The sequence below is a fragment of the Panthera pardus genome, unplaced genomic scaffold, assembly GCF_024362965.1.
Source record: "Panthera pardus isolate Hobbes unplaced genomic scaffold, ASM2436296v1 HiC_scaffold_12, whole genome shotgun sequence".
Lineage (NCBI taxonomy): Eukaryota > Metazoa > Chordata > Mammalia > Carnivora > Felidae > Panthera > Panthera pardus.
This window is the reverse complement of record NW_026526677.1, coordinates 98,349,469-98,366,092: the sequence shown is the minus strand read 5'-3', so window position 1 is coordinate 98,366,092 and position 16,624 is coordinate 98,349,469. Positions and strand designations below refer to the sequence as shown.

At 59.2% G+C, this 16,624-nt stretch overlaps 3 protein-coding genes across 6 annotated transcripts; 1 reads left to right on the top strand and 2 right to left on the bottom strand.

The window, feature by feature from the left end:
* Positions 1 to 1,547: 1,547 nt before the first annotated feature.
* Positions 1,548 to 4,364, top strand: RNF26 (ring finger protein 26). The gene has a single exon (XM_053900368.1). It carries the CDS (start codon positions 2,151 to 2,153, stop codon positions 3,450 to 3,452), a length of 1,302 nt encoding a protein of 433 aa, XP_053756343.1. The 5' UTR covers positions 1,548 to 2,150; the 3' UTR covers positions 3,453 to 4,364.
* Positions 4,365 to 6,019: 1,655 nt separating this feature from the next.
* C1QTNF5 (C1q and TNF related 5) lies at positions 6,020 to 7,920 on the bottom strand. The gene is made up of 3 exons (XM_019468891.2): positions 7,812 to 7,920; positions 7,268 to 7,524; positions 6,020 to 6,909 (listed from the first exon to the last, which is right to left on the bottom strand). The coding sequence occupies exons 2-3, from the start codon at positions 7,479 to 7,481 to the stop codon at positions 6,392 to 6,394; spliced, it is 732 nt and encodes a 243-aa protein (XP_019324436.1). The 5' UTR covers positions 7,482 to 7,524; positions 7,812 to 7,920; the 3' UTR covers positions 6,020 to 6,391.
* MFRP (membrane frizzled-related protein) lies at positions 7,818 to 13,994 on the bottom strand. Of its 4 annotated transcripts, none has more exons than XM_053900365.1 (13): positions 13,599 to 13,994; positions 13,377 to 13,473; positions 13,174 to 13,287; positions 12,872 to 13,051; positions 12,525 to 12,738; positions 11,997 to 12,127; positions 11,745 to 11,870; positions 11,439 to 11,515; positions 10,776 to 10,834; positions 10,355 to 10,485; positions 10,076 to 10,207; positions 8,979 to 9,106; positions 7,818 to 8,851 (listed from the first exon to the last, which is right to left on the bottom strand). In XM_053900365.1, exons 1-13 carry the CDS (start codon positions 13,650 to 13,652, stop codon positions 8,627 to 8,629), a joined length of 1,668 nt encoding a protein of 555 aa, XP_053756340.1. In that variant the 5' UTR covers positions 13,653 to 13,994; the 3' UTR covers positions 7,818 to 8,626. The 4 variants fall into 4 exon arrangements, with proteins under 4 accessions (XP_053756340.1, XP_053756339.1, XP_053756341.1 ...); XM_053900364.1 differs by lacking the exon at positions 10,776 to 10,834 and adding an exon at positions 10,915 to 11,063 and having other exon boundaries at positions 13,599 to 13,982; XM_053900366.1 differs by lacking the exons at positions 10,776 to 10,834; positions 11,745 to 11,870 and adding an exon at positions 10,915 to 11,063 and having other exon boundaries at positions 13,599 to 13,991.
* Between the last annotated feature and the right edge of the window lie 2,630 nt (positions 13,995 to 16,624).

Here is a 16,624-nt window from a genome sequence, read left to right as displayed (position 1 = left end):
GGCCAAAGGTGGAGGAAGTGGTCACGGTATGAAGTGTTGCAGAAATACAGATTAAGAACACCTTAGTGTTCACGGAACAAGGAAGGTTTCTGAAGAGAACAGGTTACCGGTGGGGAGATCAAACATCTTGAAACGGAGGTGGGCGTATTCTCCAAGATTTGAAATTGGGGAAAAAATGCACAGTCAGACAATAAAAACATCAGTAACAATAATCACAACAGACCATGATCTGAGCAGGAGGCTAAACCAAATCTTTATTTATGCTCCCTTGTTTAGCGAGATTAGCATTTTGTGGGGGTAGAGACAGACTCTTCTGTAAAATCAAATAACAAAATAGGAAGCTGGAGTCTGATGGCTAGAGAAAGGGAGGGGAAATCCCAGGAGGACGAGGACGAGGACGAGGACGAGGACGAGGAAGAGGAAGAGGAAGGGAAAAACATGTCTCAGAGAAAACATTAAGTTGGGGCCTGACAGGTGTGAGAGAGAGGCTGGAACAAAACCCGTGGAGTTGTAGGAACTGCAGTCCCTGCACCACACTATGCTGTAACCCTGTTGGGACCCCGCATCTCGGTGAAGGCTTGCCGCATACCTCAGCTTTGTATTAGTGATGCTTTGGGGAATGAGGGATTCAGGTAGTGCTTGGGGTTGGGAGGGTGAAGGGGGACAAACACTTTTAGGAGTCCAGGCCAGAGTGGAGATGAAGCATTCAAACGAGCAGGAAATTAAAGCAACGGTGACCAGGGGAAGGATAAGACAGACCCCCCAAGTATCCTTGGCGTTGGTAGAGAACACCAGGTTTGGCTTCCCAATATATTTGGGGTGGGGACTCAAATGTATTTTGAATATTAAAGGAAAGGATAACTCGTTGAGGAACCTGGAGCCGCCCGGGTGTAGATATCTAACTACAGTGTTCAAGTAAACAAATAATAGGGGCTAGTGTAGGAGGGTGAGCTATTTCTCGTCTGTGGCCTCCTTTTCATAATCACAATGAGGTAATCTAAAGATGCTGAGAAAAGCTGATGGCGCCTAAAGGAAACAGTTTGGAATAGCAGCTTGGGAATGCCCTGTAACAACAATGCTTCCCCTTGTGAAGGGCTTGAGAGAAGGCACACCCTTAACCATTATTTGTATCCCCAATGTATCTGCAGGAGCTCAATAAATGATAGACTAAATGAATGAACGAACAGAGGAGGACGAGGCAGCGAGTCTGAGGAGGATGTGGAGGCGGTCAAATCCCAGAGTCCAGCCCAGAGGCAGTAACCGTCAACAGCACCTAAAAAGTTCACAACCGAGGGCTAGGAGCAAGAACAACTCCCGTATTTGGCCCAGTCCAAAATCCTGCTGTTAGGGGGCGGGACTAGGAGGAGGGCATATTCCACGTCTGCCCGTCAACTGGCCAATCACCGCCTCAAGGGGGCGGGACTTCATTCTGTCTCCGCCCTTTCCTCTGGAAAGTAAATACGTTCGGGCACCGTTCAAACAGACCAATGGGTGCCGGATGTTTCCTGCGGTTGCTCCTCAAGATTGGTCGGAATTCGTCGTCCCGCCCTCCTTGTCACGCTTTTTGCCCCACCCTTTCGCACACAAGATGGCGGCGCCCAGCGGAATAGAGGCCGCGTTTGGGGTTTGCTGAAGCTGACTCCCTTTCCCACTGCCCCTTTGGACGCAAAGAGCCGCGAGCCCCGAGGACAGGGGCCGGGCGGGGACAGCGGTTCCTGCGTAGCTGGACCGCGAGCCCGCGCCCAGCCTGCGCCGCCCCCACCCGGCCCCGGCCCGATCCCATCCGTTCCCGGTCTCCTCTCGGTCTGACCCACTGCCCGGCCGTGGTTCGCCACCACCAGGCCTCCAAAGCTGAGATATCTCCTCCAGCCCGGGCTCACCTCCACTTTAGAGATGTTTGGCCTCTTCCCTTCCAAACGGGCCGCATTCAAAACCGGGACTCCTGGACCAGCATCTGGTCTCCTCTCCCTCCACTGAGACTCCACTTCGCTCTAACCCACTCCTTCCTCTGTTTCTTGATTCTCCCTGGCTTGGAGACTGCCTCACTTCCCTTCCAAATTAATCTCCGACGCCCCCAAATATTATTAACCTTGACACCCTCCTCAACCGGCAGTCAGACTTCCTTTTGGATTAACCTCCACAGTCCTATCATGGAGGCTGTGTACCTGATAGTGAATGGGGTGGGCCTTGTGCTGGACCTGCTGACCTTGGTGTTGGATCTCAACTTCCTGCTGGTGTCCTCCCTCCTGGCTTCTCTGGCCTGGCTCCTGGCCTTCATCTACAACCTGCCACACACGGTACTGACTAGTCTTCTGCACTTGGGCCGCGGAGTCCTGCTTTCACTGCTGGCCTTGATCGAAGCCTTGGTCCGGTTCACCTTTGGGGGCTTGCAGGCCTTGTGTACTCTGATGTACAGCTGCTGCTCTGGCCTGGAGAGCTTAAAGCTCCTGGGGCACCTGGCCTCTCACGGGGCACTGAGGAGCCGGGAGATACTGCACCGGGGTGTCCTCAACGTGGTCTCCAGTGGCCATGCTTTGCTGCGCCAGGCCTGTGACATCTGTGCCATTGCCATGAGCCTGGTGGCCTACGTGATCAACAGTCTGGTCAACATCTGTCTCATTGGCACTCAGAACCTTTTCTCCCTGATGCTGGCCCTGTGGGATGCCGTGATGGGGCCACTGTGGAGGATGACGGACGTTGTAGCTGCCTTCCTAGCCCACATTTCCAGCAGTGCTGTGGCCATGGCCATCCTCCTCTGGACCCCCTGCCAACTAGCACTGGAGCTCCTAGCGTCAGCTGCCCGCCTCCTGGCCAGCTTCGTGCTTGTCAATGTCACCGGCCTGGTGCTGCTGGCTTGTGTGCTGGCGGTGATGGTGACCGTGTTGCACCCGGACCTCACTCTGAGACTGGCCACCCGGGCACTCAGTCAGCTCCATGCCCGGCCATCCTACCACCGGCTGCGAGAAGATGTCGTGCGGCTATCTCGCCTGGCACTGGACTTGGAGGCCTGGCGCCGAGTCTGGAGCCGCAGCCTGCAGCTGGCCACCTGGCCGAACCGGGGAGGGGCCCCCGGGGCTCCTCAGGGTGGCCCGAGGAGGGCGCCCTCGGCCAGGACCTGGCGACAGGACACTCTTCCTGAAACAGGGCCCAGATCAGAGGCAGAAGAGGAGGAGGTCGGGACGGTCAGAGCAACAGCTGCCCGCGGCCGGGAGAGGCTTAATGAGGATGAGCCCGTAGCTGGGCAAGACCCATGGAAGTTGCTCAAGGAGCAAGAGGAGCGGAAGAAGTGTGTCATCTGCCAGGACCAGAGCAAGACGGTGCTGCTGCTGCCCTGTCGGCACCTGTGCCTGTGCCAGGCTTGCACTGAAATCCTGATGCGCCACCCCATCTACCACCGCAACTGTCCACTCTGCCGCCGGGGCATTCTGCAGACCCTCAATGTCTACCTCTGAAGACTCCTTCCCTGTCTGCCCACCCGTCTGTGCTCCATGAAGCCACCTGTGCTAGGACAGCTTTAACACCCGACCTCTCGGTTTCCGGCCTGAATTCCCTCCTGCCCCCATGGCTGTCATGCCAAGCCTCTAAGCCATACATCCAGGACATTGAGATAGGATACTCTGGAAGACTTATGAGCCGGGTGGGGCAGGGTAACAGCTCTTCCTTACCCTGTGGGTCCCCGTGACGCCGGAGGTGGTGAGTGTGTCACACTATGCAAGGCCCCGAGACTGCCGTGGACTCCCCTCCAGGTTGCCAGGGCCCATCCAGATGCCAGCCTCTGGGGCTCCCCTCCGTGCTTCTGGTTTTTCTGTTGGGGATTTGCAGGTCCTCTCCCTGGCCCCTCCCCATTTCCTCCCCAGCTTCAGCCACAACAAAGCACTGTCATTTGGGTGTTTGGGCAACTCAGGGGCCTTGGAATGATCTTGAACCTTTGCTTTCAGCCAGAGCGCCCGTGCCCTGGTAAGCCTTGGGGATAGTATCTCTCAGGTGCCCTTAGAGCTACTACTTCTGCCTGTCTTGATCTTACGAGGCTCCCTCCCAACCTGATCCAAGAGCTAGGATCAAGAGTTTACCCCTTGGAGGGTGGGTGTCTGCACCTGGCTTTGGGACCACATACCCTCTGGCACCCCAGCTCCACCGGGAGCCTCAGGAGGGATAACCAGATTTCTACTCCTACCCTTTTCACTCCCCACATCACAGAGAACATTGGCATTCCCCTTCTGTTTGTCTCTCCCTGGCACTGGGGAGGGCAGACCGTGCACATTTGACAAGGGTCCAAATACAGAAGGGGCCAGCCTAGGGGCATGCAGCTCCCTGCTGGGTCCGTGTGGCCCAGTTTCTAGTGAATAAAGTTCTGTTGACCGCTCTGACAGCCTCTGTGTGCATCCTTACAGGGGCGAGCAGTTGGTCAGGTTGACTGATGCTGCAGCAGGGTCCTTTGGTCCTGCTGGAGTCACTGTGGTCTGGGGGGACCTGGTGGGGGAAGAGATAAGATAGGATGTGAGTACTGTGCCTCGGGGAGAGCCCGTGCCAAGGGTGGCTGAATCCACCCCCGATTTGTGCCTTCTCACACACCTGGCTTTGGAAAAGCCCTCCCCGTCTTTTCTACTTTTGCCAGAATGAAGTCCCAGTACGGAGGAGTTGTGAATGGCTTCCCAGCTTCTCTGGTGCCACTCGTCCCAGGAGGGATTTGGGGTCCTTGCTGTCTGGAGTCCAGTCTACCCTCTGGTCCCTGGAGGAGCTGGCCCTTGACTTTGTGTCTCTTGGCATGGTGTGGGGCTGTGGTGGGCTGGGGTGTGGCTGTGAGGCCTCCTGGTGGAGAGCTGGGAGCTGAAGCCTAGAACCTGAGCCCAGTCCCCATGGTCATATCTGCCCTCACATGACCAGCAAGAGGGGGGCGGGGCACTCCCCCATAATTGTATGTTAAATCTAGGAGCATAATGCCAGGGGCAGCTTTCTAGAAGCCGTTGGGTGGTGGGGGGGGGGGGGTGAAGAGGGAGAAAGGGTAGGTTGGGAAGAAACTGAGAAGAGGCCCCACCACATTCTTTGGGGGTTGAGAGGCTGAATTGATTGTGGGTCTGGCAAGCCCTGGTTTGTTAGTCATTGGGTTGGGGGTGGGGCTTGGGGCTGGGGCTGGCTTCTGGAGGTTTGAGGAGGGGAACCTTGAAGGGGCTTTGTGGCTAGCCTCAGACTTAGTGGCGCAGCCCACCCAGGCTATGCCCAGCTTGGTGGGGGAGTTCTTCACGTCCATTTTGGAGTTGGGAGGCCTGGGGAGAGCTCCCCGCCCCCCCTCCTTTGCCCAACCCTAGGGGAGTTGAGCGCGGGGAGGCTTGGCTCCTTTCAGTCTCTGTTTAATGTGAGGATAAACATTTTCTGAGAGAAGATAAACTTCCTGAGCTGGGAGCAAAGGACCCCTTTTTCCTGCACCCCCATCCAGAATTACATTGGCAGACGTCAATACCCCATCCTCCCCCCTAACCACCCGAAGCAGGCATGAGCTCAAGCGCCTCAGGATCATTGCTGCATTCTGGAGCTGGGACGCCCTCTTGTGGTCATCTCAGAAATTACTTATCTCTAGCCACTCAGGAACGCACCACTTCCCCTGGGATGGGGGACAGAGAAATAGCTTTCCAGTCATCTAGAGACCAGGCAAGCAGCCAGAGCAGTCACAAATGCAAACCCCGGGCTTCTTTTTTTGTTGATCAGGGCAGGGGTGTGTGTGTGTGTGCGGTGAAGGTAGCTCCCGCCCCGTTCATGTGACATCTTTGAGTTAGGAAAAGGTGGTCAGAGCCCCATGGCAGAAGGCCACCCTCCTCAGCCAGGCACTCCTATTCACGTCCCACACGACTTAGGGGCAGCTCTATGGAGCGGCCTCTCGGTCAGCTAGGCCTGCATCCTGTATCTCTTGCCCCACGGCTCGTCCAGCCCAAGAGCCCTTCCTTCCGCATCGCTCCCTCTCCCCTCCCCCATCCTCAGAATCAGGGCATCCCCACCACTTAAAGAAGAAAGGCTGAGCCAGTAGGAGGATTTTTTGGGGGGAGATTTATTGAATGGTCTCTGAGAAAAGGGCCCAGGAATAGGAAGGACAAGAGAGGACCCAGAGAAGCAGAGCACCAGGAAGAGGGCACCCCACCTCTGGGGTCCCGGGCCAGAGCAACTGGGGGACCCACACCTGCCAACACAGAGTGCCCCTTGGTTTTGGGCAGAAATCCAGCCACTGCCCATATTGCCAGCCCTGATCTCAGACAGCCTCTGTCCCCATTCTCTGCCAGCAGCAGGACGGAATCATTCACAATATCCCAAGGGGGGGCCAGCCCTCCCGGATATGTGACTGTCAGAGTCACACCCTCCTTCCCTAGGAGTGAGAGAGCGCGAGCTCGCTTTCCAGTGAGCATCAAGCGAAGACAGGGGAGTTGTGCCAGTCAGAATACACCAGAAACCCCGAGAAGGTGCTGTCTGTCTTGATGCTGGCATAGATGCCAATGTAATCACCCACGCCCACCTGCACCCACACCTGGTCCTCTGGCTCCAGCCTCACCATGGCGCCCCCGGACAGCGAGGCTGGCTTGGGCCACCCTCCAAAAAACTGGAAGAAAGAGGCGATGGACTCGCCGTTCTTGACCAGATCGAACTGCAGGCTAGCCCGGTAGACGGTGGCGTGGACCGCGAAGTAGTAGACCCCGGGCACCTGGCAGGTGAACTTGCCGGTGGTGGCGTCGTAATGTCCCTGCTCGTTCACCAGCACGCGGTCGAAGGGTAGGGGCGCGTCCGACGGCGGAGGCACCCGGCTCTCCGAGCGCTTGGCGCTGAAGGCGGAGCGCGGAGGTACTGAGCACTCGCCCGCAGGCCCGGTCGCCCCCGCGGGTCCCGCCTCTCCTCGCGGCCCGGGCTCCCCCCGGGGCCCCGGCAGTCCTGCGGGGTGCGGGCAGCGGTTAGGGCGAGAGTGGCGGCGGCGGCGGCGGCGGCGCGGGGTGCACGGAGGGCGACGCTGAGCACCCTCCCCACCCTCTCTGGGGCCCCCTGCCGCCGCTTCCCCGGCGAGGGCCGCCCCGCCGCCCGGGCCCCGGGCTCCGCTGCCCGAAGGGCCGGGGCGGACCCGAGCGGCCGGCCGCAGAGGGTCCCCGGAGCCGTGGCCTGCGGCGGGCTGAGTCACCCTCTCGGCGCCCCGCTCCCGGAGCCCGGCGGCGCCCCCTGGCGGGACCCCGAGGCCCGGCCCTCCGCCCCGCGAGCGCGGACGGCCCCGCGGACGGCGACCCGGCGGCCTTCTTACCTGGCCTCCCGCCCTCGCCTTTCTCTCCCGGAACCCCGGGCGCGCCGTCTCGCCCGTCGCGGCCGTCGCGGCCGGGCAGGCCCTGGCTGCCGTGGTGGCCCGGCGTGCCGGGGAGGCCGGGGTGCCCCGGACACAGGCTGGGGATCTTGTTGTCGTCCAGCGGGGGCGAGCCGGCCGCCAGGCCCAGGAGCAGCACGGCGACGAGCGGCCTCATGGCGCTGGCACGGGGACTCCGGCCGCCGGGGTCCTCTCGCAGTCTGTGGGTCAGGCGGGACGGGAGTCGGGACCCAGCATCCGGACCCAGAATCCCACTCGGCGCGGCCGAGCGCGTCCCCACCCCACTGCCATGGGCCCGAGGCTGAGCGGCCGCGGGGGAGAGGAAGGAGGGTCGCCCCCGGAGCCGAGGAGACGAGAGCGCTGGGGCGGGGAGCGGGGTGGAGGAGGGCAGGAGAGGCTGGCCGCCCCCGTCCCGCGCCCCCCGCCCGGTCTTTCCCCCAGCCCCCTCCCGCCCCCACTCCCCCCTCCTGCTCTCCGCCAGACTCACCCCCTCCCGGCTCCCGGGGCCTCCTTCGGGGCGCTCGCTCGCTTCTCCGGACCCTCCAGCTGACCCCTGTCCCGCCCCTGCGCTTCTCCCCTGCCAGGCGTCCCCTGCCCTCCTCGCCCCCCTGGTCCCGGTTCGCTCCCTGCCGGCTCCGCTCTGCTCCTCCCAGACTCCAAGAGGAAACCAGTTGTTCAGGGGCCAAGAACTCCGAGCCGGGAAATAGCAGGGAAATAACTCGTGGTGTCGCCCGGCCGCTGGCCAAGGTTTGGGAGAGAAAGGAGGGGGAGAGAGTCTTAGCTGGGCACAGAGAGGCAGAGCTGTGTGAGACAGACACTCAGGACACCCGCTGCTCCAAGGAGCCGATGGAGAGGTGGTGCGGTGATGGAGACCAAGCACCAGACTAGTCCAGGAGAAATAGAAGCTGAGAACCCAGGGTGGAGAGTTCTAGAGGCAGACGGACAACTGGATCCCCAGGACTCAGAGCAGGGCCTGCCACAATTCCTAGGCACTCAATACATTTTTGTTGAATAAATGGCAAAAGTCAAAAGGCAGGTGATGGAGAACCTGAAAAAGGAGGTGGCGAGGGGAGGGCAGAAGACAGGAAATGGGGGTCAGAGGCTTGGGTGGGAAGCGGTCCTGTCAATGGCATGGTGTGGAGCTGGGGCAAGTAAAGGGACAGGGAAGCTTCCATCAGCCCCTCCGGGGACTCCTCTTCCCCTCCCTGGGAGGCTCCAGAGAGGATGGGCAGAGTCCCCTGCCTGCCCGCCCTGATAGGCAAAGGTGGATGGGCAGGCAGAGGGCAGGTGCCTGCTTCGGGGTCAGGGCTGGGCACAAGCCTCCAGGCCAGCCGCCTCAGGCAGCCTGTTGCAGTTGAAAGGCCAGGGGGTGCCCAGTAGAGCCAGGCCGGACTGGCACTGGAGCTCTGCCTCCTGGCAGACGGAGCGGCAAGGGGGAAGGACGCTGCCTGTGGGGGTGCAATGGGGCACAAGCAGCCCACAGAGGAGCCTCCGGAAGTTCTGGTAACAGGGTAGACTTGTCAGGCTCTGTGGAAGGAGGAGATCAGCGCTCAGGAGCCACACTCTCACAGCTCCCTCCACTTCCAGCGGGGGGGGGGGGAGGGGGGAGGCGGGGGGGGGGGCGGGGGTCCCTCCCGATCTCTGCCCGGAGCACCTTGTAACTTCTGAGGACCTCCATCACTTCCTCCTGGGTGGCCATGCCCACCCAGATGTTAGGGAAGGCTGTGGCGTTGTAGCTCAGGCCGATGCACATCTCCACCTGGACGGGTTCACAGGCCAGCTCTGTAGGGGCGGGAGGGGACAATCACTGTGGGGATACACTGGCCGATGACTCGGGGCAAGTCACTTCATCGCTCCCTCTGGGCCAGATGGGCATTGTTGTGGGAATCAAAGGCAACAACGTGGAGAGATGCTTTGCACATATCGCGGGTTCTATCATCCTAGAGAGCCTGCCCAAATATCCTTTGCCAGCCCTGGGCATCATGCAGGTGTCTTTTCAATCTCTCAGAGCATGGGGCACTGACACTGGCAGGGACTGCTCGGCATCCAGAAGGAACTCCCTGCTCTCACCTCCATCTTCTTCTGCTTTTTTTTTTCTTCCCCTTTTTCTAATAGGCTCCACACCCAACATAGGGCTTGAACTCATGACCCTGAGACCAGGAGTCACATGCTCTACTGACTGAGCCAGCCAGGTGGCCCTCACCTTCATCTCTGAGGTGGGCTGTGGAGAGGGGCTCTTTGTGTGACAAGGCTGGGCTGGTTCTCTTCTTAAAAAATAAATTTTTTTTAAATGTTTATTTTTGAGAGAAAGAGTGAGTGTGAGCGGCAGAGGGGCAGACACAGAGGGAGACACAGAATCCGAAGCAGGCTCCAGGCTCTGAGCCGTCAGCACAGAGCCCGACGCGGGGCTCGAACCCACATACTGTGAGATCATGACCTGAGCCGAAGTCGGACGCTCAGCCGACTGAGCCACCCAGGCGCCCCAAGGCTGGGCTGCTTCTTGAAGCCCCACCCACTGACTCCCTGATTCCCACTTCCTTCGGGGGTGACGTTAAGTACCATTGCCACCACTGGGTGAGAGTCCCTCCCGGACTCTGTGGAGTGGCCCCTGAGTCAGGATGGGGAACTCTCCATCAGGGAGGACAAGGGTGGGCCGTTAGGAAGTGTGCCTGTAGGGCTGCTGTGAACAGGCACCCAGCTGGCTCAGACCTGCCGCGCCCTGCCCACGGTGCTCTGGGCCAGGCTTCTCACCTGGGGGCGGGAGCAAGGGGCCGCTGCAGTTGCCATTGCTGCCATCTGTGCAGTCTCTCCACGTGTCACACATCCACTGCAGACTCTTACACCCTCCATCGCGGCAGGAGAACTCTCCGGGCCCACAGGGATCTGGAGGCAGAGGGGGCGTGGCAGTGCCCTGGGACGTGCCTGTGCCCCCACACTGCCTTCGCGGTGCCCCGACCAAGGTCCAGAGCCCTTCCTCGTTCTCCCAGAGGCAGCCGTACCGCCCACGCCCACTCACCCCGGGGCACCTACTCTCTGTGGCATTGAGGGCCCTGTAGGTGGCAGAGAAGCCCCCACTGCTGATGCCACGGTCTGTCCTAAAGAGCACCACCAGCTGGTGGCTGGAGGAGATGAGGCGAGGTGGTGGCTCCGCTCCGCAGAACCTGCCCAAGGCGGAGAGCAGACCTGGGCAGGGCGCCCTCGGAGACCCGGGGTGTTCCCACAGGCGTCACTGTGACTGGCACTCGGGGCGATGCCAGAGGGGATGGGACACATGGCTGCTGACTCCTGGAGCTTCGGGCCCCGAGAAGAAAGACACACATGTGGAGTAGACGAGGAATTAAGCAAACTGCTTGAACTCGAGCCAGTTGGAGATGGGAAAAACCAGGGAGGGTGTGAGGGGAAGTGGAACGGGCCCTTCGGGGCAGGAGAGGCAGGAAGGGAGGGCGCTGACCTTCCGCAGAAGGGCAATGTGGAGCAAAGGCTTTGGGCTGAGCAAGGACAAGCCTTTTCCTAGGGCGACAGTGAAGAGACCTCTGGCTTAGAGCAGAAGGAAGGATGGGATGTATCCGGGGCTCCTGCTCTGCTGCTACCTGCCCAGGAGGCCCAGGGCCCCTGAGGTGCTGGTCTCATACACCGCCACGTAGTCCAGCTCGCACTCGTCCTGAGCTTCTAGGCTGAAGTTGTGCAACTGCAATTCCACGCCACGTCCCGCAGGCACCGAGATATGCCAGGTGCAAAGCTGGGGGAGGGCACGGATGGAGTGGTTCGAGGGTCCCTTCTCCCATCCCCGTCTGGGCATCCAGGCTGAGCTCCAGGAGGGTTCCCTCCCTGCTGCAGGCTGGGTAGGGTGCGGGCGGGTGCAGCCCCCGCTAGCTCTTATCCTTGGCGGTAGAAAGGCCCTTTAACTTGTCTGCTCTGAGAGATAAGTTTACCCAGCAGGGGAAACTTACCCGGCCACCTAGTAAACGCTAAATACGGTTCCCTTTCTGCCTGTTTGAGCTCTGATCTTCCCCAGAACAAGGCAGTGTCTCCCATGCCGTTCCAGTCACACAAACTGGGGGCACAGGTGTGCCCACGTGTGCCACACCGCCCTCCCCGTGGACTGCTGGCTTACCTGTTGGTGAGGGTACCTCTGCAGGTAGCTGGGAGCAGAGAAAGTGCCCTGGAGCCCAGTCAGATTCCCCCCACACCCTGCGGAGAGGAGGAGGGGCTCGTGAGTTTGCCAGGGTCTGTGCCTTCGCCCAGTCGGGCTGGCAGGGACCGCAGGGGAGAGTTTTCGGCCAGGCCCATGAGGAAGCAAGGTCTGGGCCAGAAGAATGCCCTGGCAAGCTTGGGGCTGGGCCAGAGCTGGGGAGCTCAGGCCGAACCCGAAGCAGATGCCCGAAGACAGTACATGCCCTGTGCCTGGCGGGGCCCGTACCCAAGAGCTTGGTGCTGCAGTTGGCCTCATCGCTGCCGTCAGCACAGTTGGCAAAACCGTCACACATTGAGTCAGGTAGCAGGCAGACGAGCTGGTCACAGGGGAACTCGTCATGAGCACAGTTCCCTGGGGAGGGGCATCTGGATTCAGAACCCCCCTCCCCCCCCACCGAGTCTCCACCCCTTTGGCCAGTGCTGGAGGGGCGTGGAGACACTTGAGAGGTAGCCAGAGACATGGTGGGAAAACACTCACCGTTCCCGGGGGTCACAGCCTGGTACCAGGCATGGAAACCAGATCCTTCCACACTGCTGTCAGAGACGAAGGCCACCCGGAGGCGGCTGGCGTTGGTGTTGAGTGTAGGGGGAGGCACCTTCCCACACACTCTGCAAGAAGCCAGGTTGGGCGCCATGGAGGCTCAGAGCTAGGGCCAGCCAGACTGGGGGCTGCCTGGGCCCCGTGGTCCTCTTTCTTCAAGCCCTGAACCGGTGGCGATGCGGTCAAAAGGGGCCCTTTCATTTCCTGGGGAGCTCTGGCTTTCCTGACCTGCACATCCATCCTTGTGGCTTTTATTCATGGGTAAGATAGGTGGGGCCCCATTTGACAGAGAGGGGAGGGTGACCTTCCCAAGGTCATACAGCAGGCACGGGGCAGAGCTGGGTCCAGAGGTCAGGTCTCTCGGTGTCCTTCCAGCCCAGCCTTTCCCAACGCTGTTCCCTGGTTCTGCCCTCTAGACGGCAACGCAGGGCAGCGGTGAGATCTCCTGGGGGCAGGGGGACCCACCTGAGGAGGGGGCCCTCAGGCTCAGGGGAGATTTCCAAACGATCGAAAAGACAGGAGGCCACGCTTTCCATGCTGAGCGCTTCAATCTTGAGTTGTACTGCATGGCCTGCGGCCACCTGGATATGCCACACGCAGTGGGCGTTGGGTGGGTAAGGGTCTGGGTAGTTGGGGCTGCTGAAGAAGCCCCTTGGGCCAGGGAGGAGGCCCCCACAGGCTGCAGAGATGAAGGTGAGAGTTCAGAGCTCAAAAGGAGAGAGACCCTTTTATTTCCAAGGTTCCTCTTCCTAGCCCCCCTTTCTCCTGCCATCTTGGACCTTTCTCCAGGAAGATCTTCCCTGGGTACTCACAGGACTGCGGTGAGGGGCTCATGCCTGCCTCCTTCAGCTGTCCTTTAGGGTTCCCTGTTGCTGGAGAGGGGGTGGGAGTGGTGGTGGTGGTGGTGGTGGTGGTGGTGGTGGTGGTGGTGGTGAAGCCTTGGGGGGGCAGTGGGTGATAGGAGGCCCCGGGCAGGGGTGTAGTCTGCAGCTCTGGAGGGAAGAAGATGGGGGAGTGGGATTCAGAGGAGCTGGTTCTCTAGGGGTGATGAATAGAATGGCACATGGAATCTCATTCAAGAGCACTTTCAACCCAAGCAGGGCCCGGTACTCACGGGCTAGAATGATGGCCACCAGAAGCCCGAGCAGCAGGAGCAGGAGGCTGGCCAGCAGGAGGACACAGAGCCAGGAGAAGTGACAATCTGGCTGCAGCCCTCGGGGCCGCCGACCTGTGGGTGTGCGGGGTGGGATTTTGAGAGCCCCTTGGGCTCTCAGCTCCTGGGCCGGTTCTCCCCCGGTCACCCCCTGAGATGGTTACCATGCCAGGGAGCCGGGACGCTGCAGCTGGCATCCTCCCGGAAGGCCGGTGGGGGAGGCCCTGATTCAGGCTCAAAAGCAGGATTGCAGAACTCAGTCTGAAAGGGAAAGTCTTGAGGGCTGGGGGCCAGTGGTGGCACTGCCTGGCTGGCGTGTCCTCTGGGCACGGCCAGCCCTAGGCAGGGGTCTGGGTCTTGGGAGAGGGGTCCTATGGGACCCTTACCTTGCTCAGCTCTGTCGCCTCCGCACAGAGGATGATATCTGAGCATTCCTTCATGGCTCAAGGCTCTGCATGGCTTTCTTGGAGTCCCTGTGATAGCCCAAGACCGCCAAGGGCCCACTCTCTGATCCGTAACTGCCTATCAAGGGGCAGCCTCTGCTCCCTTGGGGGAAGGGCTGCCAGACTAGACTGACTTTCAGACGGCCCTTGGTGGATGGACCGGTTCAGGCTACTGGCTACTCGGTCTCTGTGTGGGGGAAGGACGCAGGCAGAAGGAATTCGCAAAGGCATGAAAGGGTCCCTTAATCCAACTCAGCTGAGGATGCTGAGGTCAAGAGCTTGGCTCAGGGCAGCAGTCCTTAAAGGCACAGGCAGTGGTGGAGGACACCCTGCAGAGGAAACCAGGTGCTCGGTGGGGGTGTGACCAGGGGAACTGGACACCCCACTTTCCTAACCTCACCCAGACTACTGAGTGAGCTGGGGTGGGTGGGAAGGAGGACAATGCAGGCATAAGGGAGCCTTAGAAGCTAGGTGTCAAGGTTTGGCAGCTTTAAGGCCTATGAGCCCTAAGGGCCCTGGAAAAACCTGCTGCCCTCCCATCCGGGGACTGGGGCATTTAGCCAAGCCTGGGTCTTTGGAAGGTCCCTGTTAAAGCACCGGTGTGACCAGGACAAGGAGATAAGCCAGTATAGGAAAAACGTCGTATGTATGGGCTTCTTCTGTCTGTGCCGATGTGACTAGGGGAGCTTCAGGGGCTGGCTGCCTTTTCCCGGGCCCTTTAGGCTGCAGAAAAAGGGCAGAGGAGAAGAGGAGCCAAGTCCTTGGAAAGGGGCAGGCCCTCAGCTAGGCGGTGGAGTCTGGCGGTCCGTGGCATTTGCTGCTGCAGGATAGAAAACCCACACTCTGCCACCTGGACCACTTCATGCCTCTTCCTCTGTGACGACATTCTCTTGGAAAAACCCAGCCTGGCCCAGCTGTCCGCCGGGAGAGAGAAAAGGGCTTGTTAACGGGTTTTGTGTTAGCCATGATCAGGCTGAGTCGGGCAGGGCAGGACAGGGTGGGGGCGGGGGCAGTATAATGACATTTCTGGCTGCCATTTGCAGAACGTTATGTAGTAGGCCCTGGGCAGGAAGTCTTACTGGTTTCCCCTCCTTAGGTCGCGCTATGAGGTAGCATAATCATTTCACGAATGATGGCACCAAGGCTCCAAAGTGTTCTCTGTGGCACGCCACTTTCACCCTCCACTGGGGCTGAGGCATGCTGGTGACAGAGGGGAACAAAGCCAGAAACCCAGAGCGGAGAAAAGGGACAACAGAGATAGGTTCTGTGTTTCCTAAGGCAGCTGTCCTCATACTCTGGGGAGACCCTTCACCCCCAGGTTCTTCTCCATTCCTCCCCTGGGGGGCCTTGGGCTGCTTTTGTACAGGGGGGCAAGCCTTTCTTTCTTGGACCCTCGGATGGGGACTGCTTTTAGAGGGTCTGAGAGGTCAAAAGTATTTCCATAATAACACTGAGACCTTATTTGTCTTTTCATCTGTGAGCACAGGGTACAGTTTTCCAGAGGCTGTGTGGGAAGCTTCTCTCTGGCTTTGCTGTTGCCCACGGCCGTCCTCTGGGCAAGGGAAACTTGGAGTGGTGCTCAGGTGGTTTCTAGCTCCCTTGGGCTTCTGCTTGTATTCCTGAAAGCATAGCTTCCTGTAGCCCCCCCATGCTGACCCCAACCACAGTTCTCTCTCCTTGGCTCTCTGTGGTTCTTCTTTCACCAGGAAGGGCGAGGCCAGACCGAGGTTGGCTGTTAATACTCTGGGACTCCGGCTTTCTAGCGTTCTCTCCTGCTGGTTCTCTAGCTCACATTTCCACTCCAGCCAGACCAGCCTGTTCGTTGTCCCTGGAACACGCTGTGTCCAGGCTCAACCTTTCATCTGGAATGCCTTATTTTTCCCTGTGCTCAGGGCCGGCACCAGAGGTGTGCATTAGGGCCCGACTTCTCCTTGCGCACCCCAATCTGCCAATTTTACTCCTCCTCTCCCTGTTCACCGCCACCCCTAGCCTTGACCCTCATCCCATGGCAGTGCAATCCCAGCCAACCTTCCGCTATGTCCGAGAGGCAGGCGATGCTGAGTATCAGGAAATCAGAAATGCTCATCCCTTGGATTTGGGTCGTCCATATCGTGGCTCCACGTCAAGAATTCTGCTTGGTTTGGGCAATGCTAAACTTACTCGGCATTCCGAGCCTTTATCGTATGTTGTTCGGAGGAGAAAAGGCGGCACGGGCATCCTGGGAGGCTGGGGAACCAAACACTGGCTAAGCATCACCCACTAAGAGAATGTGAATGGAATGTTGATGGTACAGTCCTGGAAATGTGTGTGTGTGTGTGTGTGTGTGTGTGTGTGTGTGTGAGAAATGCACAGCTGAGTACCTAGTATGTTCCAGACACTCACAACTCTGAGTAGGTATTGTTATGTTCGGATTACAGAGGAGGAAACTGCGAGGCTCAGAGAGATTAAATAATTTGCTTGTGCTGAAAATACTAGTCTCTTTCTGCTGCCTCCTGCCTCCCGCCCTGGTGCTTGTGTCTGCCTACAGAGCGATGAAGGATGGGGGCCCTCAGAGGTGCCCGGCCCAGACCCTGCTGGGGCCCAGGTAGGTGATAGATTGTGCTGGTTTTGCTCTCGGGTGTGTGTGGATGTGTCGAGTCGGGAGCTCCCTTGCTATCCTGCCGTTCAGCTCAGTTCCTAACAGACACGAGGTTGGAAAATTTGCTGCATAAAGTCCTGCAAAAAGCTGTCAATTATTCACCCAAAGGCAGAGTACTCAGATGGAAAGGGAACTGTCCCGCCTCTGCCACTGACAAACCAGGGACTTGAACAAGCCTTCTCTAGTGCTCGTGTCCTCACTGGAAAAGTGAGAAGGTGGACAAGGTGACCTCTGTGGTCCTGACGGTAAAGCTTTACAGAAAAAAGTATTTTCTGAGCGCTGGTCATTAAAAAAAAAAAAAAAAAAAAAAATCTAGAGTAACTCTATAAGC

Bases quoted from the DNA above. Each gene is read 5' to 3' on its own strand.
- C1QTNF5 (XM_019468891.2), bottom strand. From the start codon at position 7,481: ATGAGGCCGCTCGTCGCCGTGCTGCTCCTGGGCCTGGCGGCCGGCTCG. The intron at 6,910-7,267 runs GTAAGAAGGCCG...CGCACCCCGCAG, and splicing joins AGGCGAGGGCGGGAGGCCAG to GACTGCCGGGGCCCCGGGGG.
- RNF26 (XM_053900368.1), top strand. From the start codon at position 2,151: ATGGAGGCTGTGTACCTGATAGTGAATGGGGTGGGCCTTGTGCTGGAC.
- MFRP (XM_053900364.1), bottom strand. From the start codon at position 13,652: ATGAAGGAATGCTCAGATATCATCCTCTGTGCGGAGGCGACAGAGCTG. The intron at 13,474-13,598 runs GTAAGGGTCCCA...TTTCCCTTTCAG, and splicing joins AGGCGACAGAGCTGAGCAAG to ACTGAGTTCTGCAATCCTGC. The intron at 11,871-11,996 runs GTGAGTGTTTTC...GCCCCTCCCCAG, and splicing joins GGCTGTGACCCCCGGGAACG to GGAACTGTGCTCATGACGAG.